A 27,176-nucleotide genomic window follows, 5' to 3' on the forward strand; every position below is an offset into this window, starting at 1 on the left:
GTGCAAAGCCAGGTGAAACACCATCATTTTGACTTTTTATCTCAACGCACATTTTTAGAGAATATTCAGGGAGAAGCAAAAGCACACCATGGTAAAGGCCTCACAAACTCCTGGGAAACCAAAACTACTGAGTCTTGCACAGTTCTATTCACTAAAAACTAGCCTACCTTCCTTCTGGATTATATTAATATTACAAGCCTGGTCCTGAACACATGGCTATCAATGGGAGTATTGCCACTAACATCAAATGGGGCAGGGTCGAGCCTTAGGTCATTGGAAGATGGAACAAGGATAAGCAGAAAATGACTTTTGTCTCCTCCTCTTGAACGTATTCTTGATGGGAAGTATTTTCACACAGCCTGACATTATCTTTGAATTCCAACTGGTATGTTGTTTTAGGACCATTTTATAAAACAAGGGTAGTTTATTGGTTTTAGACAGTGTAAAAGAAAAGCAATTATAGAACATGCCTATCTCAGGGAAAATCTGACACATCCATTCAGCCTCAAAGAAATATGTTAGGAATTCCATATAGGTTGAATTAAATGCTACAATTAACATTTCTATCTTTTTCTTCAGTCCAAGTTCTTGTGACTTTTGGATCAGTTCACAGTTCTTCTGTGGAAGGTAGTAATTTACTCTCTGTCACTTTTATGTAAGCAACTTTAATCACAGTAAAGAATTTATTAGATAAATTTTGCCACTTTCGTAGTGAATTGTCCACAATCAGTTTGTAAAATTGTCAACTTTATTCCTTATTCAAGATTTACTGAATACATTTTGTGAATTTAGTAGTTTGTTCTCTAGCTTATTGCTGTGAGTATTCTATATGCAAAATTCAAAGGGTGAAATCCTATCTCAATTGAATTCAAAGGTAAAATGCCCATTGACTTCAGTAGGGTGAGGATTTTACCCAAACAAAAGCTCCAGAGACAAACTGGGAATATGGTGAATGCCCATAGGAGAAAATTAGAGAGAGGTTTTGGGTGGGGTGCTGGCTGAAAGAGGCTTGGAATTGTGAGCAAAGATACTGTCCCCTGGTGTTTGATTCCTCCTGTGTTCAGGGAAATGGGACTTTGTAAATTCTTTGGAAATAAACAAAATTACAGCAGTGAAATACCTGATTTTCACCCATTTCTTCTCCTGACTGGAACAACCTACAAGACCCCAAATATTGCCTAACTGCTCAAGTCAAAGGAGTAACTCTCTCTCTCTCTCTCTCTCTCTATATATATATACACACATAGAGAGAGAGAGAGTGTGGAATTTGGCATGGTACTCTTTATAACGGATATAATTTGGAATAAAAAACCCATTCAAATCTCAGTGAAAGGTTCAGTTCTCATCTCCTGATATCACAGTGAGGATCCAGGTATAAACATCAGAGGCGAGAAGTACCTTATGATTTTGCTTTTGGGTCATATACAAAACTGGATGTGGCCTATTTTCCTGATCTGGTTCAGCCAGCTGTTCTCCTAGAATTTCAGACCATAATTGGAGAAAACTCAAAAGAACAGCTAATCTCAAGAGACTTTGGGAAGAAATTTCCTGAGAACAGCTCATGATATTTCTCTGCTATTGAAGTCATAACAAAACTCTATCCTTGACTAACCTTCCAAGCCAAACCTCATTGTAAATTCATGCATCCAGATACCACCCCCTCAGTCAGTCTCTAGTTTATACTTAAGGATATCTTGCCTGACCCCTCTCCCCACCAAAAATATGAAGGTAGTTCCCACAAATCTAAATGTGAAACAATTTTAAATTTTGAGTTTCTGTGCTTTACAGAAAACAGTCAATTTCAAAGATTTTTTTTCAGAATTCATTAATGTTAACTAGCTGAAAGTGATACTGGAACTGTGTTGGTTTTCAGATTGCTTACATTTAAACCAAATATTTCAGTTTTCAAGGACAGGTGCTGCTGTGTGGGGCATTTCAGTGGCAGGTGGCAGCCTGCTTTCTTTTAACACACACCATACATGCATGCATTTAAAAAAAATAGAAAGCACTGAATAAATACTAATTTGGCATAATTATGTGATGTACAGCCCTGTGTATACAGAAACCTTCATCTAGTGGCACTTGTAATTTAAGTATCATGTAATTATATTGATTTTTTTGGTCAAGGTCAGTTTTCAACTAGGTCTTTGAGGTAAAAGGCCCGTGCATTAATCCACTAAGCTATTTATTACTTAAATATTAATCAAGAGGTCAATTCTTGTTTTCATTGCTTTTGTGAATGAATAATGAAGTACTGCTCAGAGCTCTTGGGAGAATGTATTGTTTCATGAGGGTCTGATTTCATTCCTTCTATTCAAACAGTCTTAAAGAAAGTTCTTTATTACGCCACTTCGAGCCCCTAAACATTTTGTATATCATGTAGACAAGAGTAGATATTCTACTGGAATCTGATATCTATATACTGAACACACAGAAGTATAAGGTCTTCAAACATTCTAGAATTCAGACTACTCTCCCTTACTGTCTATATAACATAGTGAAAGGGATTGATTAATACTCAGCTGATGTTAACAGCAAGGATGAAAGACTGTTCATAGGGACTTTAAGAGACTTTCAGGCTCTTAATCAGACTTAATAAAATATTCAAAATGGGGAGGGGAGAGTCAGAGGAAGGATTATAGCTCTATTTGTCAGAGCCTGACTAACCACTTTACTGAAACAGATTCATCATAATGAGAAACAAACTATGGTTGTGGTATACACCTCCCTGTCATTTACAAGGACTGGATAGGATTTACTGCACCCCATTATGGGTAATGTTCCTTAATCTGTGCATTGTGTCATTCTGGGTAGGAACCAGATTCTGTTTCCTTACACAAATGGGATTCAGTCTTGAAGAGCTAATTTCATCATCTAATGAGGCTCCGGACTGCCACAAAATGATCATGGAGCGACATCCTGATATTCTTGCCTCCTAATTATGCCTGTTGGTTATTAACTATAAAATTGTCCCAGCCTGAAAGCATGCTGGATATCTCAGCTGGTAGCAGAGCTGCCAGATGGCAGCACATGGAAGAACTAGTTCAAGATCTTCCTGCTAGTGTAATCTTGCTCGCTGTCTCTCTAGCATCTGCTGCTTTTCATTCAAACTCCTTTACGCTATTGCTCATGGGGGTGGGATGGGGGGGGGGCAGGAAAGAGAGAGTGGGAGAAAATAACTCATCCAAAGACAGTCAATTTCTCAGTTAGTTTTGTATAATTGCCTCAAGGTTTGGGTAGTAGTAGGTTTTGTTGTTTTCCTACTACTGCTGTCTTTTAAGATAAGGTTGATTGAATATCTCACTCTTCTAATTGTTTATTATTTGTATTGCGGTAGTGCCTAGAAGACACAGTCATGGTCCAGAACCCCATTGTGCTAGGCCCTGTACAAACACAGAGCATGTGTTATGAGAGTTATGTCATCCTCTGAGTTCTGGTGGATGGGCACTCTTTAGTATGGAATTTTTCAATCTTATTAAATAAAGAGTAGTTCCATCCCAAGCAATATAGCTTTCATTGAGGAAGCTTAGTGGGTTAAAAGCTTTATTTAACCACCTTGGAAAGTGCCATGTCATCAATTTTAGAAGCAGACACTAATGGAAAGAATTTCCCTACTACATGACCAACAGAAAGAGAAAAACACACGTTATCAGGAGGGTAGGAAGGAAGAGACATGATAAGTCCAGCTACTGTCTCCCTGCACCCCCTCCAATACGGCTCACCTGTTTGTGATATTCCACGGTGTCTGATGACCATCCCTACATGAAGTGGGTGCCAGGAGCAATGTGCAAATAGGACTATAGACAGAGAATGAATGATGGCTGTGCCCAGTATATGCATGTGGCCTTGTGTCCCTCGCAGAACAGGAAGTCCAGTTTTGTTGTTCTGGCTTGGGTTACACATGAAGATAGTTAATGCACCCAGCAAATCTATGTGTAGGCCAGCAACCTGTTTAGTGGACATAATTAAATTGCACTTTTCAAGACCTGGTTTTTGGTGATCCCAGGCTGCTTGGTAAAAGGATCCTTTCTTCCTGTTCAAAGGATATAACATCAGTGGTACCAACCAGTTATGACAGGTACCTTGATCATGGCCAGCTTTCAGGTTTAACCTGCCATTCTCCACTTCTTCCTCACTATTATAGGAATTGGAAGCTACTTGGGTAATTGCTATAACTATCACAATATCCTCATGATAGACTGATACCACCTTCCAAGACCCCACTGATGGAAAATAAATTATGTAAACACAGCCACAGATAACACATACAATTTAAAGGGGCAAGAACAGACATCCATGCCGGCCTTTGCCATACTGTGCATTTGTCCATTCAAACCTAGTCAAATTTGGCCAATGGATAAATAGCAATATATTTTTCACAACTGCCCTGAAATATATATATTTGGAATTTTGTTTTCAAACTTTTGTTCAGACCGTTCCTTCATGTTGAGAAAGGGAAATGATTATTACTTGTTGTATTGCAGTATCACCCAAAGGACTTAATGAAAATGAGGGCCCCATTGAGATAGGTGCTGTACTGACAGAATAAAAAGATAGCTCCTGGCCCACAAATCTTATTTTACTATTATAGATTGTGTTTCTCAGTGAGCCGAATGTCCAGCAAAGAAGCAGAATGAAGAGTGGGAATCAGGAGAGGCCTATTGTTAATAAGAAACTGAGATCCACTGAAAAGAATCATGAGGTACCCAGTCTTCACTACTGGCAGAGAGGAGGGGCTTCCCTTAGGATGAGATTTCATTTGCAGGATTCAGTAGGTTGGCTGAGTGAGCCCATTGTTAGCACCCATACTGCAGGGACAAGGGTCTTATCAGTTTCTGAGCAGGCACCAAGCCATCCTGACAGATGGCTCTAGCTATGGGTAGACCATATGTGTTGTATCCAATATGTTTGTTAAAATAATGATTCCCACTTAGGACAACTCTGCCTGCCTTGACTTTCTTCACCTTTGGCATTACTAATTAAGTTCTGAGCTCCATTAATTTTAAAACCTACAAATTACGGTGTTTTCTTCATCCACATTAATATTTTTCCTACCACATAAATCTGATGTATGACTGACTGACAATAGGATCATCACCTGTCTTAGTCCATTGGGAGGAATCTTGTGGAATGAGGTGCGAAATAACAACAAACTAACAGCAAAAAAAAAAAAAAAAAAGACAAAAATCCCCCACCTAAACCCCCACCTACTTTCAGTAGGCAAGCCAAGTTTTGTAAATATGTCAACAAGATAAAGAAACCTGAAATATCCTCTGTGCTTCAGTAAGCAGACCATATGTACACAATTAAATTTTTAGTGCTGTCAGGTTACTTAGCTTTCTACTTCGCTGCTGTTGTATTGTGATAAATAATTTATCATTTACAAATTGTTATTTAAGGTGAGTTTACTTATTGTAAGTGGAGAAAATACATTCTCCTGCGATAAAATAGCGGGTAATCCTGGAGCCTTGACATTTCCCTTGTCTCTCAGAGAATTCCCTGCATAGCAGGGTGAATTCATTAAGTAACATTAAGTTTCTGTAAAAGACATGGTCCTCTCACAGTGTAGGAGGAATTTTAAGGCTCCAGGAGTGAGTACAGGGTAACTTACTTTTCCTTAAGATGATGAAAATTTTCGATGTCTTGTAAAAAACATACTGTCACTGAGATGTATCATCTTGTTTTTTCAGTACTGTCCATTTGTTTGATGGTGTAGAGTAAACAAAAATAAAGACATCCCTTTCCCCTAGGAACTTACATATTTGTTTCCACTGTGTTTATATGACCCCCTATGACCTAACATGTTAATTTAGGCAGGTACTATCTTAACAAATGAAGGTTTGTTTTTTTTAACTCACCTGCTTAAGATGGTTGACATGTTTGGGTTAATATTTTATCCCATATACTCTAGAAACTGATCCACACACTATAATCTTCACAACTCCCCCCGCCTCCCAAAACCAACAGAAACACAACACACACATATCTGGCCCTTTTCACTCACCTCTCTGCAAAGATTTAACAGCAGAGTCTAAAGTCTGTTGCCATGTTACTAAGACTTCATTATTTTCACTGAGCATGCTACTGAACACTACTAGCATCTCTCAAAGCATTTTAAGCAATTAAAACTAGCTATAGTTATCAAAATAGAAGAATTACATTTGGTAATGTATTAGCTTTGAATTTTTATTTCATTTATTCACCAATACACAATATTTAATAATTCATAATGGGTCTTCCCTTCTTACTGTGAATTAGAGAGGTTCTGTTTTATTCCAGTGAATGTATCCATGTTATTAATTTAGAAAAAACTGAAGTATCTATAATTGAATTAAATAATAAAAAAGCTCTTCTCATAAACCAACACAGTTCATTGCTCACAGAGCTGAGTCCTATCTAATTAGAACTCAAAGTACTGTGCTCTAAAGGCTGAATGAAGAGCTCTTTCACTGGCTGCCTCACCAGTACTGAATCTAATCTGAATACTGATGACTTTTTAAAATTAGGTAGACCAGTGATTAATTGAATATTTAATGTACTGAATTCTCACTAAATTTCTTCTACAGATAAATTCTCCAGATTTTCTATGTGAAAACAACTGATCATTTTTTAAACTTTTACCACTTGACCTTAGTTTTTGTACACTAGAATGGCTCTCAATTTTAGTGAATGAAAGAAGTCTTGATATATATATTACCTTAAACTAAGCACAGGCAAGTCTTATGAACTTGACTGGAAAGTAACATACCCATATAATCAACAAACAAGTCATTGAAAAGCTCTAAAAGTACTTTTGCTTTTGATCAGTCTAACCCAAACACTATAAATTCAGTCTCTCAAACAAGGCACAGAACAAAAGTATTCTTTAGCCTTCCCTACAATAATTACTTAATGCCCTGTGAAAACTCATCAATTCACTAACCATGAGTATTTTGTTTCACATCTATATAGCTAAACAATTTAGTATGTCAGTTACATACTAAGTCATGCATACAACAACAGAGTCATGAAGAGACATCTCATTTTGACCACGCAGTCACCACATATGTGAACACAAATTGGTATTTACATATGTGAATCAAATAGCTAGGCACCCATCTATCTAATTTTTTACATAAATACAGCAAAAATGCATATATATTGTTTGTTCTCAAATGTCACGACTGGTAAAATTTATGAAGTATATGGAATCTAATTTGGCTCCCATTGAAGTCAAAGAAACAGGAGGTAATCCTTGGTGTTTGTTTCACTTGAAAGATTTATTCTTAGTTTTGATCATTTGATCCACATTTATGGTGGTAAAAGCAGCAAATCTGTTGATCTTTAAGTTACAGACAAGGACTAAGGAAAGGTTATTTGGGCCACTCAGGGTATTCCTCTCATAAGCTCATTCATTGACTGTGAAAAATGTCCCACTTACTTTGAATATAGATAGTTAAATCTTTCCCACATACTGTAGTGCTGTCTATACCAAGACAACTATATATCCACTCAGACCCATATATGAAAGAAACTCTATGTTTGTTTCAACACTGATTTTTGTTTATTTATGTTTACACCTGATCAATTGAAAGTTGTTTCCGCAACTCAGTCATTTGGAAAATTCTCCATGTTTCAGTTCAGTCTTCCGTTTACTTAGTGAGGTGAACCAATAATGTTGTTACCTAGTGTCATAATAAAGAGCAGGTAAGAAAATTAGCCTGTTCAAAATGAGCTAACGATTTTGTCTTTCAGGGAGTATTAATATAGGTATATGTTTATCCTTTTGTATTTGTTTTTTAAAAAGCACATTTTAAGAGGGCAAAACTTACAAAAATTTCCTTACTATCTGAAAGCTGAGCACCTTGCTAGCAAGAGTCAGGCAATCACACCACAAGACATTTTTTGAGAGCCTCAGACTTTTGCCCTCCCATCTGCACTTTACAGGTTTGACATACTGGAGACAAGGACATCAGAATCCTCAGTGCTATAGAGTTAATGAGATGTTCACTTAGTGAGCTGGCAAGAGGGTTAGTCTAATTTTAATGCAACTATTTTGGCAGTGTATCAGGTGGTACCAATGTAAATGAGGCTAGTGCCAATTTTTTTATATCCAAACTCAGACTAGGAATGAAAGAGCTAGGCAGATGGCACTGTCATAACTGGAGAAGGACCTAGTTAATGATATACAATCTGGGGCACCACCTCTCTGATTTGTTGGCCTCTGTGGATTGAAGAACCATATTTTCTTAGGCTGCCAGGTCATCAAATTGATATTTTAAATTCCAAGTTAAAAGCATCAATAGACTTTTAACAACAATAATAATGCATTCACAATGAACTTAGCTGCTGCAATGCTGAGCATTGCAATGCCCAGTTTGTAGGCACCTAGAAAATCACTGGAACATAACTGTGATCCACAAAGCCTGACCTAAGTGTCTAGCCTCCCTGTATAATGCGTGGGTAAAGATACATGCCTAAGAATGCAATCCACAGAAGCCAGCATGCTAAATGAAGAGTCACAGAAGCTAGCCAATAGAAGATACAAATCAGAGGGGTGTGTCCTAAACTGCTCCCCTCTCATGGAGTTAGGCACCTAAGTCTGAACTGCAAGGAGGTGCCTATCTCATCTCTGCTCGTGATTCACAACTGGGAACACCTCTCCTGGAGTCAGGAGGCTTAGGCACCTAAGTTGTTTCTTGTGAGAATGAGTTAGGTGTCTGCCTCACTCCACGCAAAACCTGTGTGTGCGTGCCCCGTTATAACTTGTAGCCCAATGGTTAGAGTACTCACCTGGCATGTGGGAGACCTAGATTCAATTTCCCCCCCCCCCACTCCCCCCCTCTGCCTGAGAGGGAAAGAAAGGATTTGAAGGCTGTCTCCCACCTCTCAGGAGAGTGCTGTAGCCACTGAGCTATGGGATATTCAAATGTGGGGCTCCCTCAATCTCTTCTATTGAAGCTGTTCCACTTTGGATAAGTGCTTAAAGAGTCTTTGGACCAGGGAGGAAGAGAGAGAGAGACCATGGCCTGGTGGTTCAGGCACCCACCTGCTCCAATCACTCTTTAGAGTGAGACACTAGTGCACATGCCATAGGCAGAAACCTAGGCACCTAGGGAACTTTTACCTTGAAAACCTAGGTGCTGAGTGAGTTTAAGTGCCTACAGGGTTTGACAGGAATTTCGGGAATCACATTGGAGCCTAAAACTGGGACTTAGGTACCTAAACCCCAAACTTAGGTGCCTACCTACCTTTATGGATCTGGGCCTCAATGTTTTATTATGAAGTATATTAGGGCAGGATTTGGCAACAATCTTGCCAATGGGTCTGAGCCAAAGCCCACGTGATGCCAGTGGGGGTCTTTCTATTGACTTTAGTGGGCGTTACATCATGCCTGATTAGCTTTTAGTCAGACTAGTGGATTATTTTTTCTTTTATTTACTGGCTGTACTCTATGTTGCTGCATTTGAAAAGGAACAGAAACACCCTAACCGTTTTCTTATTACTAAAAAGATGAATCGTTGTGTCCTTACGTTTAACAGTCACACTAAGTGGTTACTAATAATAAAGTGCCTTTTAACTGTGCTCATTAAAATGCAATGAAAACATGTACTGGGATCATTTCAGAAAATGATTTTTTTTAAAGAGCTTTTGGATATATATATCAAGAGTTTTAGTAAAATCTCTTCTGTGAATTAGAATTTTCCATCATATTACACTAAGAACCATACAGTGTGGAACAAAAAGGTATTTGCTTAATTTATTAGTTAAGAGGTACTTATATCTGTAAATCAGATGCAGATTGCATACAAGATGCATCAAATCCCTCTGGAAAATATAAAGCTGTGAAATGCTGTTAGAGTCTATTGGTCCAGTTCATTTTTACTATTTTAATGTTATATTCCCTGGGTTTCATTAGATTTTCATCCTTTTAAGGAAAGCTAATTATTTCAAATCCCTTTTCACTTCTATCCATATATAGAAAGACCTCATTAAAAATACAATTACTCTGCAGATTGATACAAGGAGTGTCTAGTAAGCTACTGTGTCTCATACAATATCAGAACCAGGATCTTCATCAGCAGTTTTATGGTCTTCTTATGAGTACAGTTTAGTTAGCTGCTCATTGTCAGGCACGGATTATCCACTGAGCCCACGGGAAGCCCTGGCAGCAGTGCTGCCCTGATCCACCAGGCATAGGCAGGTGGGACAGGGGAAGCCCCACAGCGTCCAGATGGGGTGGGGGGAATCTCGAAATCCCAGCACTATCTCATGCATGGTTCCTTTTATTTTGTTCCTTTTGTGTTATTAATTCTTTGTCCTCAGTCTCATCTCTCTGTCCATTACCCTCCTAATCCTCTAGACCTCTCACTCCTTGATCATATCTGGTTCCTTCACCCCTCCAAACCTTCTTCTCACTCCCTGACTCATGCTTTTTTCCTCTGCTCCTACCACATGGCCAATGTTGGAGCAGAATGTCCATCAGAGGATGACCAAGTGGTGAGGAAACTGATTGAGGAGCATTCCCACATTGTGAGGTGTAAAGGCAGCAATCAAAGAGCAGAACATGTCCAGGAAAATGTCTGAAAAAGAGAATGTCCTTTCTTATGTGAGACACCAGAGCTGGAAAGTCATCACACCTGTATGCTACAACACTTGCAGATGCAGTGGAAGTTTGTTCATTCAGGCTCTATTTCAAATTTAGTCCTCGCACCAATTACAGATGCTCTGTTATTCCATAGTGTCTATTAATTCATGGAAGAAACATTTAATTAATTGATTTTATGCTAATCCTGGAATATATATGTGATTAATGTGGTAATTTTGGTAATATTTGTAAGATCCCTATGCATGCCTCAGCTTCCCTCTTTGATTTGTACTGCTATACACGGAGGGTAAAGACAAGGGCTGAAGTGCTGGATGCACATAGCTGCTTTGGTGGAGACCAGAGTAATTAACAAACTGAATGAAGTCTACACATGTGACTGGAGGATCCAGAAGAGACAATGGAAACCCCAGTGGCCTTGCCATTCACAACTAGAGATCAACAGTTAAGAGGAAGGAGATTTTCCCCACCTCTGCAGGGAAGCAGACTAAAGGCCCTGAACTGGAGAACAATTGAGAAAGGTGTCCAGTGGCTGTGTTAAGAGTTAAGCTCTCAGGGTATGTCTACACTGCAATTAGAGACATGTGACTGGCCTGTGGCAGCTGACTTGGGCTCATGGGGCTGGTGCTGAGGGGCTGTTTAATTGCAATGTAGACTTCCAGGCTCTAGGACCCCGTGCAATGGGTGGGTCCCAAAACTTGGGCCGCAGCCCAGGCCCAGAAGTCTACACTGCAATGAAACAGCCCTGCAGCCTCCTCCCCAGCCCTGAGAGCCAGAGTCACTTGGCATGAGTCAGCTGGCAAGTTTTTCTTTGCAGTATAGACATACGCGAAGACACAGGGGCTCCCATCTGAGACTATTTCTGCACAGCAAAAAAACCCAACCAAACAAAAAAAAAACCCAACACAGCAGTGAGTCTCCATGCCAGGGTTGACTGACTCATGTTCCTGTGGCTCACACTGCAGGGCTAAAAACAACAGTGTAAACATTTGGGCTCAGGATGGAGTCTGGACTGTGAGTTCCTCCTGCCTCACTGGGTTTCACAGTCCAGGTTCCAGCCTGAATGTCTACACTGATTTTTAGCCTCACTGCATGAGCCCCATGAACCTGAGTAGATGTACCCTAAGGCAAAGGAGCAGAGAAAGAAAGGAAGAAGATATGATTTCTATTGCAGCATGGCTCAAGAGAGCCCTGCCATTGGCTATTCTGAATTCTGTCTCAACCTTTGCTTCTCTATGCTGACCTACGGTCTTTCAGATTCTGTATGCCAGGGGACTAATAAATGTTCTTGTTTCGAAAAGGATACCGGCTGTGTCTGTATATACTTACTGAGAGCACTGCACCCTGAAGGTGAAGGAACAAGATTCCCACAGTAATCTGGCTTGGTGAGATGTACTGCAGGCTGCCAGAGAGAGAGACAAGTCACTGGCATCCAAAGGAGTTGTGGAGGCATGGGGCTGCCTCTAAAGAACTGTGTAGATTCTTGGGGTCTGGCACACTAAAGTGGTCACTCCCAAGGGACTGGTCAGTGGCAAATTACCCACTGGGCCAATGGGGCCTGTGCCCAGGGACCCCAGCTAATTGGGGGCCCAGGAAAAATGGATGCCCCCAGCCCTGACCCCCTTCAGCCACATAGCGCTCCTGCTGCGGAATGGGGTCAAGATGCTGGGGCTTGCCCCACTCTGCCCACCTGGCTGGAGCTCCTGCCAGGGAATGGGATAAATCCCAGCACCCTGAACTCATTCTCTGGCCAGACCACTGGGCGGAGGGCGGGGGAAGACTGCAGTCGGAAGGGGTGCAAAGGACCCCCACTTGCTCTGCCCAGGGCCTCACAAAAGCTTAAGCCGCCTCTGCTTGTGTTTGATGTTATCTCTTTCTGAAGTCATATAAGGCTGTGTAAAAGGAAGGTTAAGTGTCAAGATAAACCTACAAACACTAGAACATTTAAAACAATTCTGAAGTGGACCATATGACCTTTCATACATAAAGGCATTTCTGTAATGAGGTGACATACCTTACATTGTTTTTAATTTCCTTGCAACTGTGAGTTTCATTTAAATAAAAGAGATGCATTTTTGTGTGAATTTTAATTAGCCATTTTGAAAAAAAATCAAGGAAATATATGCACTATAATATGCTACATTATGTTGTCTTTAAAAATAAAAGCAATCTAGCTACAATAAAAATTTACAAAAAATTAAATGTTTCACAGTCATAGCTTATACATTTCAATAATTACTTATATTATCATTTCAATGTTCTCAAAGAAGTCATTCTTTTAGGAAAGAAAACAAAGTGCACATTAAACAATCAAAAATGTTTAATTCATTTAGATGTAAGCTTCAGGTATAAGCCAAGGTCAGTCGAGTATTCATCTCTGAATGCTATATTACTTGATGGCAATCATTAGTGCTAATCTGAATAGACCTCCTTTTTTGGTGAAAGGAACCTTTCTTTTGATTAGTGTCCGTATATAATTGAACTCTATGGAATATATTAAACGGAGAGTGCTCTGTCTCCACGGCTACAGCGCTGCTGGTACTCCACCTCGGCGAGTGGAATAACATTTGCTGCACCCCCCCTGGAGCACCACGGCGCCAGTGTGAACGAGGTGTTGCTTTACTGCGCTCTGATCAGCCTCCGGAAACGTCCCATAATCCCCTTAAGTCAAGTGGCCACTCGTGTCATTGTTTGGAATCGGCTGTAGGAATGCAGAAATGCCCGTTGAAAGCTCCGTTTCTGACAGCCCGCTGCTTATCTCTTCCAAGACAAAGCAACCATTAGTGTGGAATGCTGTGTGTGAGAGACAGAGAGGCTGGGGGGGGGGGGTCTGCTGCTGTCTGCACTTACAAGACAGCATGCTGACATTCTCTCAGCCCCCCAAAAACCCACTCTCTCTCCCCCCCCCACATACACACAACACACTCCCTGTCACACTCCACCCCCCCATTTGAAAAGCACGTTGCAGCCACTTGCATGCTGGGATAGCTGCCCATAATGCACCGCTCCCAATGCCCCTGCAAGTGCTGCAAATGTGGCCACACCAGAGCGCTGTCAGCGGTCAGTGTGGACAGACGGCAGCGCTTTCCCAGCTGCGCTCTCCGCAGGCGGGTTTAACTCACAGCGCCCTACGTCTGCACGTGTTGCCATGCTCTCAAAGTGCTGCTGTGGCAGCATGCTGCGGCAGCACTTTAACATCGCTGTCCCTTTTTGCCCCTCCCCCCAGGCCACAGACGGGGGCGTAAAAGGAGCAGCTACCCTGGAGCCAGCGATTTCAAAGGGCCCGGGGCTCCCGGCCACTGCTACCGCAGCAGCGGCCAGAACCCCGGGCCCTTTAAATTGCCGCCGGAGCCCCGGGTGGCACGGGCCAGGCAGTTGTGGAGGGGCTGGCTGGGGGAGATGATCCCCCAACCTAGCCCGCTCCACCCGAGGCCCTGCCCCATACCGGTAAGTCTTTCATCTTATTTTCACCCTTGCTGATGAGCTTACTTTTTTTTAATAAGTTACATGTAAGTATAGGCTCCTTAATAAGAAACGTCTTTTGTCAATATTTTCACTGATGTCAGAAAACAGGACACAACATGTATCTGTCAGTGCTTCCTTTTCACATTTGAAATGTTAGCTAGTCAGGTCAGTGAGAACTAGCACATGCTCATGTGCTACTTAACACTAAGAATATGGCTTTTTTTTAAAAAGGTGTGTAAAGGTGTGGTTCTGTTTGACTAAATACAGAAAGAAATTTTTTCTATAAAAAGGTTCTGATCCATGTGTTTGCACTACTAAATCACAGATCTTCACTAATCACACTAGTTTCAATTGTGGCCTTACCATGAGTGCCATGGATGGGGCAGGGTGTTTTTGCATTATACTAAAAAGCGCAATAAACAAACTGTGACTCTGCATCTAGGTAGCTACAAATGAGACATATTCTGTGCCAAACCTACACCCAGTGCAGCATATATTCTCTCACATGCTGGTGTCCTTGAGCTAGATACTGCTTAAAGGGAGGGGAGGGAAGGTGGAGCCAGGGCTGTGACCATTCCTCACTCCTTCCCACCCACTCTGATTCAGATGGATGTGGGGAGATGCAATGTAGCAACAGAGGTGCTCTCCCTCACACTCTGTATGGGTAGCTGACCTAGGGAAATAAGGGGATGAATTACACACCTTTATTCCCGCACATGGGAGTGCATGCCACAGTCTAGCCTCTTATATGTATAGGAGTTTTAAGCATAAAAGTTCTTGAAAGAAACTAGATTTATTCTTTAAACCGATTATTCTGTATCATCCTAATTATGGAACTCGTGAACATTCTAACTGGACTTCATTTTCTCTAAATGAAAAGTATAGAAAACATTCAAACTATCTCACTCTCACTTATAAGTAGAGCTGGGGAAATGACTGATTCTTTGGTTTGCTAGTAGTTCCAAAAAAAAAATTTTTTTTTGAAAAAAAAAAAAAAATTGTTTCAGGTCAAAGTGAAAAAAAAATCTGTTTTGGGGCAAACAAAACATGTTTTGTTCAACCTGAAATGGATTTTTCAGGCATTTATAAAGGTGGGTAGGTGTCATTTCTCCCTCCTGGCCCAATGACTATTTATTGTTATTCATAGGATGTTTCATGAAACAGCACTTCAGTGCATTTTGTAAATATATAACAATACGAAAAAATAGACTCATCGTCACCAGTGTCTGCTCCAAAAGGGAAACTGCCAGGCTCCAAAATACATTACCCCTTGACAAAGAGGCAAGAATATAAGTGGGTTCCACTGACTTTCAGTTGGTCTTGTGCTCCTAAATCACCTAGGCACTTTGAAAAGCTTCCCCATAAACACTACAGACTGGATTATCTTCCTCATGAAATCAATGGAATTGACTTTCATGGGCTTTAGATCAGTCTCTATATGAACAGACGTGTCACGGCTAAAGGGAAGTTAACATGGACAGCAAAACCATGACTTCTCACTATATTCAGTTCAAGCTGTGTCTTGGCTGACACAGCACTTTCTACAGTCATCTGTGAGACCCACGGTAGAGTCTATCAGCATTTGAACACACAGTTCAAGGAATATGCTAACACTGCCATTTCAAATAGCATCAGTTTGATACAAATTCTTAGCCTAAATTTTAATCACACAGCTCAAAATTAATGTAGCATGATTTTTTTCCCCTGCCAGATGGAAGGCTCAGTCCTTCTCCCATTGGTGTCAGTGGCAGAAGTCCCAAAGGGAGCCAGAGCAGGCCCAGAGAGCTCAACTTAAGTCATGTTTGGCAAATTATTTGTTGCTAAAAATACCTTAATAGAACACAAGTTTTGTTTTTTTCACCCTGAGATAACTGGCTCACAATATGGCAGAAGAATGTGTAAAAAGCAAAATCTAATTACTCATATTTAAAAATTGTAACTCAACCCATACTGAAGCTAATTTGCGTAAGAGTTGTAGTGATTTCAAGATTTGCCTGCTCTCGTTAGTTTTAATGGTGTATTAAAAATGAGGATTTGCCACAGATGATCATTTTTTAGCTAGCAAATTTGCACACTCTTTTACATGATTTTTCCCCTGCCCTGTGTCAATATTAATCTGCAGACTAACCAAAACCTTGTTTTTTAATCTTCCTTTGTAAGTATAGATGTGTCAACCGCAACAGTTCAGAATATGGGTTAAAGCTCAGTTCAGTTCTCACTAGTGTCCCAAAACAATACTGAGCTACCACTCTCCTCCACAACATTCCCTGCAACTCTCTGCCTCAGGCTCACACGTGCTTTGGATCCGACCTGCAAGATTACCCCCTGTGGTGCTGCAGGCCCCGCGCTGCTCTCAGAAGCAGCTGGCACCAAGTCCCTGGGGCTCCAGGGGGCGGCAGGGGCAGAGGGCTTCGTGCGTTGCCCTTGCCTCCAGGCACCGCCCCCTGCAGCTCCCATTGGCCGGGAATGGGGAACTGCGGCCAATGGGAGCTTCGGGGGAGGTACCTGGAGGTGTGGCAAGGGCAGCACAGGGATGTGGTGCCGGCTGCTTCCCGGAGTGGCGCACCGTGGGGCCAGGGCAGGCAGGCAGAGAGCCTGCCCTGGCCCTGGTGCGCGCTGCTGCCACCCCAGAGCCACTTTAGGTAAATGGCACCAGGCCGGAGCCCAAACCGCTCCTGCACCCTGCCCCCCAACTCCCTGCCCTGAGCCCCCTGTCGCACCTTGCACCCCAACTCCCTGCCCTGAGCCCCCTGTCGCACCCTGCACCGCAACTACCTGCCCTGAGCCTCCTGTCGCATCCCACACCTCTCCTGTACCGCAACCCCCTGCCCTGAGCTCCCTCCCGCAGTCCGCACCCCTCCTGCACCCAGCCCCCTTCCCTAAGCCCCCTCATACACCCCACACCCCTCCTCTTCCCCAATCCCTTGCCCTGAGCCCATTCCTGCACACTGCACCCCCCCACACACACACCCCACACTCCCTCCTGCACCCCAAACAATGGGACCAAGAATGATTTGCTTGTCCTTGTGCATTTAAGCCTCTAAAGCACTTAGGGGCAGATATGCCATGAAAGGAGGAAGGAACTTCTGGACATGCTCCAAAGATATGCAAAATGGAGTAGAAGCCATTGAGCTCCTTCATAACCCCCAAGTGGACAGAGCAGAAAACAAATTTGTAAGAAGCCAGGGTTGGTTGGACCTCCCCTGTGTGTTTCTGGGAGAGAACATTTTTGAACCACAGAAGATTTGGTTTAAAATTTTTCTAAGTATGAGAAAAGTTTTGGACCAGGGTCTTATTTTTTCCTGACCTGTTAATCTGTCCCAACTTGTAAGACCTTTATTACCCAAGGTATGCTGAACTTTTAGCCTGATATTGTCTGCTCTTGATAAGCTAGAAAACTAGCTCACAAATAAAGTACTGAAATGAAGCGATCATTATGGTGGTGCAGCTGTTAACAATATGTGGAGGTTAATCTTGCTTTTAACGAAGAAGAATGCACACCTGTACTTTGGCGTATGCTTCTTTGTGAGCATGGAGACCTCTCCATTAGGATGGCAAAACTTTCCTTTGGGCTAATTGAACTCTTTTTTGGCTTGTGCACCCTGAGGACACATACTTGAGGTTAAAAAATTTCCATCAGGTGGCTGCTTGAGGTGAAGAATTGTGAATGTGAAGAACAAATAATTAATTTTATGCACCTCATTTTCAGCTCATTTCTTCTTTTTCCTCTAATTATAAACCAAAAAATATGTAAAAATGATTGCAGTGATACTTGTTACAGCGACATTAATTACACCTTTAAAATATGCAATGCTATATTTGGGAATTTTTGTTTTGCTTCTTGTGTGTGTACCATCTGGCCCTTTTTGATGATGTTATGGATATAATCTCATCAAAAAGTAATTCTTACTAAAGCCAGAACAATAATTAAAATAGTAGAACCAATTTTATTATTCATACATATCTGAACTTTGTATAAAAATACAAATGGCAAATTTTGCATAAAAGTACAGTCATCGAGTGAGGAATTTCAGATGCTCACCAACAGAGATTTGTGTTAACAATGGGGGTTTTGGGGGGTATTGTAGACAGCATTCTCATTATTCCCAGGAGTTATTACAGTACTCATTCAAAGAAAATTTGGCATCTACTTTAATAATATGTATGCAGTGTGGTTGTAGCTGTGTTGATCCCAGAATATTAGAGAGACAAGGTGGTTGAGGTAACAAGAGAAGTTGGTCCAATAAAATATATTACCTCATCCACCTTGCTCCCTCAATTTAATAGCAGTCAGTCTAAAATGTGTTTCTGTAAATAAACAAAGTTATTGAAAAATGATTTTAAAGCCTCCTTTGGGTGCCTTTTGATGTTCATGGTGCATTCAGAAAAGGGGCACCCCAATGGATAGACAACAGATGTCTGAATGTTTCATTCGTGCAGCTGCAGAAGTGCACCACAGGATATCTCAGAGACAGGGAGCATGCATCACTTGTGGCACTAGAGATCCTCCACCAAAGCCCAGTGAAGTGAACAGAAAGACTCTCATTGACTTCACTGGGCTTTGGTTCAGGCCCTTCATGAGCTAAAGAGTGCACATACAAATGCTGTAGTGCTCTGTGTTATGAAGGAGGAAGCTATTGAACATGAAAATTGTTTTCTAGGTACAAAAATGCAGATATTTATTGGTACCATAATGATTAGTTTCAGCCAACATCAAACAAAATTTATTTTTATGATTTTTCTCCATTGGTATAATGAGCACTTGTAAAGCACTTGACACATATGTTATGACTGAACGCATTTCATTGGTAGATCAAGATGTTAATTTTTTTTTTTTAGGGCAATACTTTTTTGCATGGTGTGCAGAAAGCCTTAACTATCTGAAAGAAAGGGGAGGTGTTACGCTATAAAACATTTTCTTCTTGTTCTCAGGAATAGATGTTTCCTTCCTTAGGGGCACTTTTACTTATGGGAAGTCAAATATTGAATTGAATTGAATACCATGATTATTCATGATTGGAATGCTAACAAGTAAGAGCACAGAGGCTGCCAAAACTGTAAGGACCTTTCTGGTGATTTTGCATGACATGGAGGACAGAGATACGTTGTTGATAAACAAGAGCAGAGGAGATTTTTTTTAAAGTGAGCATCATAGTATCTATCCATTCCTAGATTTAAAGTGCACATGCACTCTGAGAGGTAACTTTGAGACACTGGTATCATAAAGTGCTATGTTCATTATATCAATGACTCCTGATCACATTTGCTCAGCTAACAAGTTTAAAAAAGAGAGAAAGAAAAAACAAATGTTCTGCCAGCCCTAAAAACTTACCCTGAGATCCAAAAGCCAAGCCAGGTTCTTTCTAGCTCATTCATCACTACCAGTAATAGAGATTGTGTAATTTAACTTAGTTAACAATTCTAACATCCAAGTCAGGGACAAATCAGTTCACTTCCTCATACCTATATTGACTCTGCAGCATTAACAGGTGTAACAGATATTAACTTTTCTTTACGCTGTTGGATATGACATACAGGATACAAATTCTAAATATGACGACAGATTACTAGAACTATTGATAAGGTAAAAAGATCTTTGTTTTGTTACCTGCTTGTTCCATGCCAGAACTTCTCCATCTGAGGACATCAGAAAAACATCCACCACAACCATAACATCAGATTGTGACTTCAGGTGTGGAATAAGCAAATGAACCAAAAAGAAGAATGTTCTGTGCACAAATATGGTCACTCATTGGATCTTGTCTTCACTGAGCCTTGCTTCCTCACTGACCTCTCTCACTGATTTCTTCTCGGATCTCTGTCGGTATTGTGTGCACACACCGTCCAGGCCTTCACCTTTCTTATTCTTTCCATCAATTTCCCCAAGTTCTTAGCCCCTTCTCTCCACCCCTCCCAAATCAAGGACTGAATATCTAAATCCATACAGTCCTTCATTCATTGACTTCTTTGCCCCTCACTCCTCCCCCAAAGTCCACTCAACCACATTCCAGTACTGCCTCATATCCATTTTCCCTGCTTGTGCATGCTTCCAGGGACCATGCTAGCTTCAAACACAAAAAAAGTCATCCTCTCTTTTTTCCACTCTGCAATCTACCTTGCAAAACAGTTATTCTTCCCTTCTTCCCTACTGAATCCAATGCCTTTCTCCAGGCCTCTTCTCCTTCCACTCTCTCTTTGCCTGGGATCTTGCTCACTTCTTCAAAGAGAATATGGCAAGAAATAATCTGCACCAAACTTTGCCTAACATACTCTCTTGTTTTTTCCCTGTCACTAATCTTAATATTTTATCTACTCTCTTCCAGTTTCTTAGAGATGCTGCAGAATGTAAACCCTTTCTTCCCCTTTAGAGGGGAGCAAGGGACTCTGTGGATTAACTACCCCTATACTGACCTAACACAGCAAAAAGGGAAAAGAGAGTATGGAGAACTTCCCTGTTTTCCAAGGACAAGGATTACAATAGATTCTCACTCCTGGAAGTTAAAAATCTCAAGCAAAATCTCCTTGACTGACTCAATGTGTTTAAAAAATGCCCTTTTCAAAAACAGGTGGACAATATAGCACTCATCCTGACCCAAGTAAAATCACTGGTGTGGAAGGGGGTGTCTCAGAAAATACAAATGGCTAAGAAGGGAGCAGATATTTTTCATTAAATATCATTCCTCAAGAAGTGACAATGGAGACCTGCCGTCTTTGCTAATGCTGATATTAAGCTGTTGATAATGAATTAAGAATAGGCCTCCTGACCACTGAGTGGCCAGGGGAAGGGAGAGAATGCAGCCCACCCACTTCCAATAGCAAGGAGACAAGGCAAAGTGAGAAAAAGGAAGGGACACATAGCAATCCTTTGAAACACGAAAGGGAGGGAAAACAAGTGGCTGAATTTGGGTTGTACTACAAGGAAGCTGTGAAATCAGGGTTGAATAACTCCATGCTAAATAAGAATGTTTGGAAAGTTTCTTTTTTTAAAAAAAAGCATCTGTCTAATGAGTATTAGTGAACCTTATCTGAAAATGAATGACTGCATATAGTGTTAATGTAACAGGTCATCATACCAGTCCCTCTAACACAAGCTATAGTCTGTGAACTGTTAAATGATGCCCAATATTTTTATCACAGCTGATTAAACAGGAAATATGCTACTCCCCGGTATATAAGGCACAAGCATACTTTAATAACACACTACACTGCAATACTAGAAATTGCTTCACAGCCATTTATTAGACGGAGAAAATAATCTAGGCTTATACTATTTTGAGTATGGTCCTTCTCCCCCGCAAAATAATAGGCAATAATTACTAATGAGTGTCATTGTTGACATCCATCTCTGCTGCTTTTGACACCAATCACTGATCATATGCTTTTCTTCTTGAAATCTTATCCTCACTCATTGTTCATGAATTTCCTTTTATTTCACTGATGTTTCTTCAGCATTTTGTTTGGTGGATTTTCCTCATACCTCCTCTGCTTTTCAGTGGGAAATCCAGAGGGCTCCATCCTTGTCCCCTTTTTTGACGCCATCTGGCTCCATGTGATGTTATTCAGAAACATGCTTTTATGCTGATGACTCTCCACTCTAGACATTGTCCAAATCAAAACCTTATCTTGTCTCTCTGACATCTCCTCAGGGGTTACCTTCAGCTCAACATAAACAAGCTGCGCTGTGACTCTTTTCCTGATCACTGAGGATAATGCCACCATCCTCCCAGTCACTCAAGCCCGTAACCTAGGCATCAGCTTTGATTCCACAGTCTTTCTAGACCCACACAGTGAGGCTGTGTCCAAGCCTTGTTATTGTTTCCTGCACCACACCTCTGAGACCTAGCCTCTAATATCCACACAGCTAAAATATTCATCCAGGCCCTCATTATCAGTCTGTTGCAGAGTCTCTTTCTGAACCCAGGTCTCGTACTTTGAAGTTTAGCCACTAAGCTAAGGGGCATTCTGGGGTGGGCCACTCTCAATCTGTCTTGCTGAAACTGTTCCACTTTGTATAAATAAATATTTATTGTTGCAGGGATGTTCCCCCTCCCACCAGTCTTCCTTTCTCTCTGTCTCCTTCTAAATAGTTAATTATTTATACAAAGTAGAACAGCTGCAATAGGAGAGATTGAGTGAAACTCACACCAGAATAGCCACTTGGTTAGGAGTGGGGAGACTTGGTTTAAGTCCCTGTTCCAGAGCAGGGAGGGATTCAAACCTGGGTCTGCCACCTCCTACCTGAGTGCTCTAACCACTGGGCTCTGGATTATAAGGGGGGCACTACCATTCCCTCCTCTTTGGTTTTGTGAATGATGTCTGAGGATATGTCTACATAGGGATAAAAGCCCCGCAGCATGGCCATGGCTGGACTGGGTCAGCTGTCTTCGGCTCATAGGACTAAGAATTGTTGTGTAGACATTTAGGCTCATGCTGGAGCCTGAGCTCTGGACCTACCACCCCCATGTAAACATACCTTTAGTTCCTTTGTGAATCTAATCCTTTGTTTCCACATTTCCTTTGCTTTTATTTTTTTAAAATAGTTACAAATGCCCAAAAACAAAGTGAAACCTTTTTTCAAACCAAAACAATTTTTCCCAGACTTCAATTCACAAAAAAAATTGGTTTTGGTTTAATTTGAAAGAATTATTTCTGACTTCTCAGAATTGCCAGAGAACTGAAAAAATCAGTGTTCACACAGCTGTGTCAGATTCAACACTAGTCTTCTGCCTCTTACCCTATGGGCTAGCTACTAGACTCTGCTGCCTTTCTTATTGCACAATACTTGGCCTAATTAATGCTTTGCATATAAGAGCTGAGGTTGAAGGAGACTTGTTGACCTTACAAAAGATTCTTTTACTGATTTATCATCGACATGCAAACTGAATTCTCTTGCCTTAGTGTAGTCCGTCCCCCAACTCTGGATATTGCTTAACCAAATGTAAAAGGTGTGACTTTAATCCCTGGCTCCTTTAAAACAAGAACAAAAAAAATCTTCAAGTACTTTAAACTTTAGTGTTTGCCAAAATGTGTTTTCAAAAAATATGTCTGAGAATAGACACGCTTGGATTCCCCTACAAGAGTTTGCTCTGTCTCCATTTCTAAAAAAAAAAAAGTACTCTGAACAAGATATTCACCAGGGTAATTAACTTATCCTGCTGCCATTGGAGTTAATGACACAACTCCAATGAATTTTAATAGGAACATGGCCAGGCACTTTATAATTTATATAATATATATAAACATCCCCCTTAAGTGCAATATGTAAGAGCTGCATATCCTCACCCTGAAATGCTGTATTCTGGAAAGAGAAACAAAGGGCAAGGAGAATGACAAAACCCTCAACCTACCACTTGATCACTTGCAAACAGCAAGAATGCTTTGCCTGTTTACCCCCAGAGTTGAACTGATATGGGGATAGATGGTGTGACACTGTCAGTGGCTGAATCATTTCTACTAACATTCCACCAAAGCCTGACTGTGGAAACCTTCAGGATCTGCTGCAAGATGCATCTGGTCAACTTGACATTTTTGCTGGCTGGGAGATTTGCTGATCGTGTAAGATAGTCGCTGCTCAGTTAATTAGCTGGAATTTAATTATCCGTGAGTGGGGATTTGTGTAAATTTCTGGTAATTATATGTGGTTAAGAGTATTGATTTTGCTTTGTTTTGTTTCCATAAACATACTACACGAACAAACAATAACCCAATAAATAATATAACAAACCTTGTTTTATCCAAATGGGACGGAGGGAATGGAATTTCTTTGGATGATTTTAGTTTCAGGTCAATGGAAGACTTTTCAGTACACATGGTACTGTTAGCTCAGTTTTGGATATGGAATTTTTCAGGTAAGAGAGATCATGGCAAATGACCCTTTCAAACTTCTGTAGAATTTAGTAGAAAATAACTTTTTCTGTTGAATTCTATAGGATGCCCCCCGCAAAAAAAACCAAACAAACTAGAGAAGGGATATCTTTTTCTATTATATTATAAGGCTTTGAGTCTAATTTCTATAGAACAGTATTACATTTCTATATCTAGCAGCTTTCTGCCTAATAAATTCTATAGGGCTTTTCCATAAAGAGAAGTGTGCCGGTACAACGGTGTTGAATATGGGATAAGACAGAAACAGCAATCAGTTATTATAATACCTTTAAATTTGAAAATCTTTACCCTCCTCCCAGGGGCATGCACAAGGTGGGGGAGCAAGCAAGGGCATGTACCCCTCCAATAATCAGCCTCCTCCGGGGAGAATGAGCTCCTCTTGCCCCAGGGGAAACTGACTGTTCCTCTGGTCCCAGGGTCACAGTGAAGAGAGTGAGCTTCTCCAGTGCCAGGGCTGCAGGGGGGTATAGAATCCAAAAGCCATCACATTTTTATTCCTGTGCATGACCCTGCCTTCTCCCTGCCAAAAAAATCCCCCCTTCTGTACCTTTTGTTGTCTGCCTGGATTGTATACATGATTGTGTCTTTATACCTCTCAGTGAAATCCCCACAAAAATATGTCTTTGTGATTAAGACACTGGACTGGGATTCCAGAGATCTGTCTTTCAATCTTGGCTCTGTCAGTTTTCCAGTATGCTCTTGGGCAAGTCACTTAGTCTCTTGGTGGGAGGTTCCTATCTACGAAATGGAGAAATATTTCTCTATCTCATGGGATTGCAGTGAGGCTAAAACAATTAATGTTTGTGAGGTGCTTGGATACCATGGTAATGGGAGTTGTATAAAAAGTACTTAAATAGTTGGCCCAATAATAATTCTTTGCAACGACATGTTCCATCTGCTAATGTGATGTGCAGGCCATGGCTTGAAAGTATTGATGAATATAATGTCACATATAATAGAAAGCAGTAATAATTAGCAATATTTTGCTATTATTTGATACAATTCATCATGGAAGCTCAGTGTTTTACACATAAGTATACATATCTCTGTAGAATAATCATTATTTCATTTGTTTTGCAGGTTGGGAAACTGAGGAATAGAGAGGTTAAGGACCATAATTTTAAAGGCACATATGCACTTAACTCTCATTGGAATCAAGGCGAGTTAGGGATCTAAGTACCTTTTTCAAATCTGTCTAACCCATGACGCAGAGAAAGGCAGTGGCAGACCCAGAAACAGAACCCAGGAATTGCAATTCCCAGTCCTGTGCTCTAGCTACTAAACAGCATTATTTCCCTGAAGAAACATGCATTTAAAATAAGTGTAAAATATTATTTAAGATATATTCATTATGCCTGAATACTTTATACTGCTGCCCACTATGCTCTGAATTTTCAGAGTAGATTAGCACAATGTGATTTAGCGAAGGTGTATCTACTCAGGAACATTTGCAGGGTGCAAACATGCCTTCAAATATGCACATCCACCAGTCATGAATGGAGAAATAATAGTATCCTGCAGGGTATAATGGTATAATAGAATGGAAAACCTGTAAGGATGTTCAAGCCATTCTATATGCTTTTATTTAGTTTAGTTTCTGCACCTTCAGGAGATTAGTGGCTAATTATATTGCCTCGCTTTTTCCCTTTTTCAGAAGGAAATATTTCAGAAAGGAACACAATAGGTTTTACAAAGCTAGCTTTACATCTAATATTGCCAGGCACAGGTGATTGCTAGGGACAGGTAATGCAAGCAGTAATCATTGTAAGTGTTGTATAAATAGATTTGAAGGTTTATTATTGATAGTATATTATTCTCTCTTTCTTCCCCCCACATTGCCCTCTGTGTGTCCTGTACAGATTAAGTTTTATTTTAAAATATTTGAGTCACCTTTTTTTTTAGTTACCTAACTACAAGCCAAGTGTACAAGGTAAGACATTTCAGTATTAGTCCATCCCTAAACACAGTTAAATGTATAACTCACTCATTTTCCCATCCTCACTTCCCAACCCAAGAGTGAAATGCAAATAATAAACACACATCTGATTTTCACATTTTTCACATAATAATTTAGGATTGGATTCTGCCATCCTGACTAACGCTGAGTAATCCAAGAGCAATCCAAGAGAGTCAGAATTAGAGCAACTCTGCGTTTACACCACTGTAGCTGATCTAAAATCTGGCTCCACAGGACTACTCTGAAATAAGGCACCATTCAGTGCAAATAAGGATGGCAGAATTGGACCCTTCAGTGATTTCTGCTGTACTGCACTCAATGGTGCTACTTTATCTTTTGCCTTCCTGACCTGACCGACAGACATATTTCTTTAAAGGTTAAGTAGTTATGCAAAACAAAAGTCAGAGAAACTTCTCTAATCATCAGGTTATTTTTTTTTTCGATTTCAGTATATTTTATTGCTGTTTATAACAAGTAAACACACAGAGAAAGAACATCAGTCTGCAGAGCAAATTATTCGGGGATGAACTCTTTTTGTGGATAAACTCTTTTTGTCATGCGATAGTTTACACAATTTGTAAGAGATTTCTGCTCCATTCCCTCCCCCTGCCCCATCCCCAGTAATACAAAGGATTGCAAATGTATAAACAATCTGAACCTACTGAAAGAAAAAAAGGAGTGAAGACAGTTGTCTTCTGTATTTAAACAGCATTGTTATATCCAAACATTATCTGCAGAGTGGTATGAATGCTGATGTTCTATGATGATGATGATAGCTCAGTAGCAGAGATGGTTAAAGAATTGCATACAGGTGGCAATGGAAGATGCAGGTGGGAAAGTGTGAGCAATATGGAACTATTAATATTTTTGGAAAGATAAACTCTACCTGTGTAGCCCAGCGAATTGTCATCATTATCAGAGGTGGGAAGTGGCGTCCCGCTGTCGTTCCCCCTCTCTAGGTCATCAGAGTCTGTCGGAAATAACACCAGAGCTGCTGATGGGGTCACAGTAGTAACAGTAGTTGCCATTTCCATCAAAACATGTCCAGATACAAATAAATCCACATATGACAGAAAGACACACAGTGACAACACACAGAATACTTTATCCTTCCACAACCTGTGTTGTGTCAAACACTGTAACAGCTTCAGTAACATTGCTTTTAGTTACCAAATTCCCTTTCTGTTCTGTTTCCTTATTCCCCTAGTTTAATCCTTTTACTGCACCTTTTTCTCTTACTTCACAGCTTGTGAAGTGCTCAGTCTACACTCTGAGAAACAGCCA

General features: G+C 40.7%; 1 protein-coding gene across 4 annotated transcripts in view; it reads right to left on the reverse strand.

Annotated features, from left to right (window-relative positions):
* The window catches only part of ROBO1 (roundabout guidance receptor 1), a 1,032,053-nt gene that overhangs the window by 490,173 nt on the left and 514,704 nt on the right, over window positions 1-27,176 (reverse strand). For 3 of the 4 annotated variants that reach the window (XM_074971617.1, XM_074971599.1, XM_074971607.1), the window contains exon 3: window positions 26,779-26,862. The exons of the other annotated variant lie outside the window; for it this stretch is intronic. In XM_074971617.1, coding sequence (XP_074827718.1) covers window positions 26,779-26,862 — 84 coding nt within the window. The remainder of the gene's footprint in view (window positions 1-26,778; window positions 26,863-27,176) is intronic. 4 annotated transcript variants of the gene reach the window in all.

The sequence above is a fragment of the Natator depressus genome, chromosome 1, assembly GCF_965152275.1.
Source record: "Natator depressus isolate rNatDep1 chromosome 1, rNatDep2.hap1, whole genome shotgun sequence".
In the NCBI taxonomy this organism is placed as follows: Eukaryota; Metazoa; Chordata; order Testudines; family Cheloniidae; genus Natator; species Natator depressus.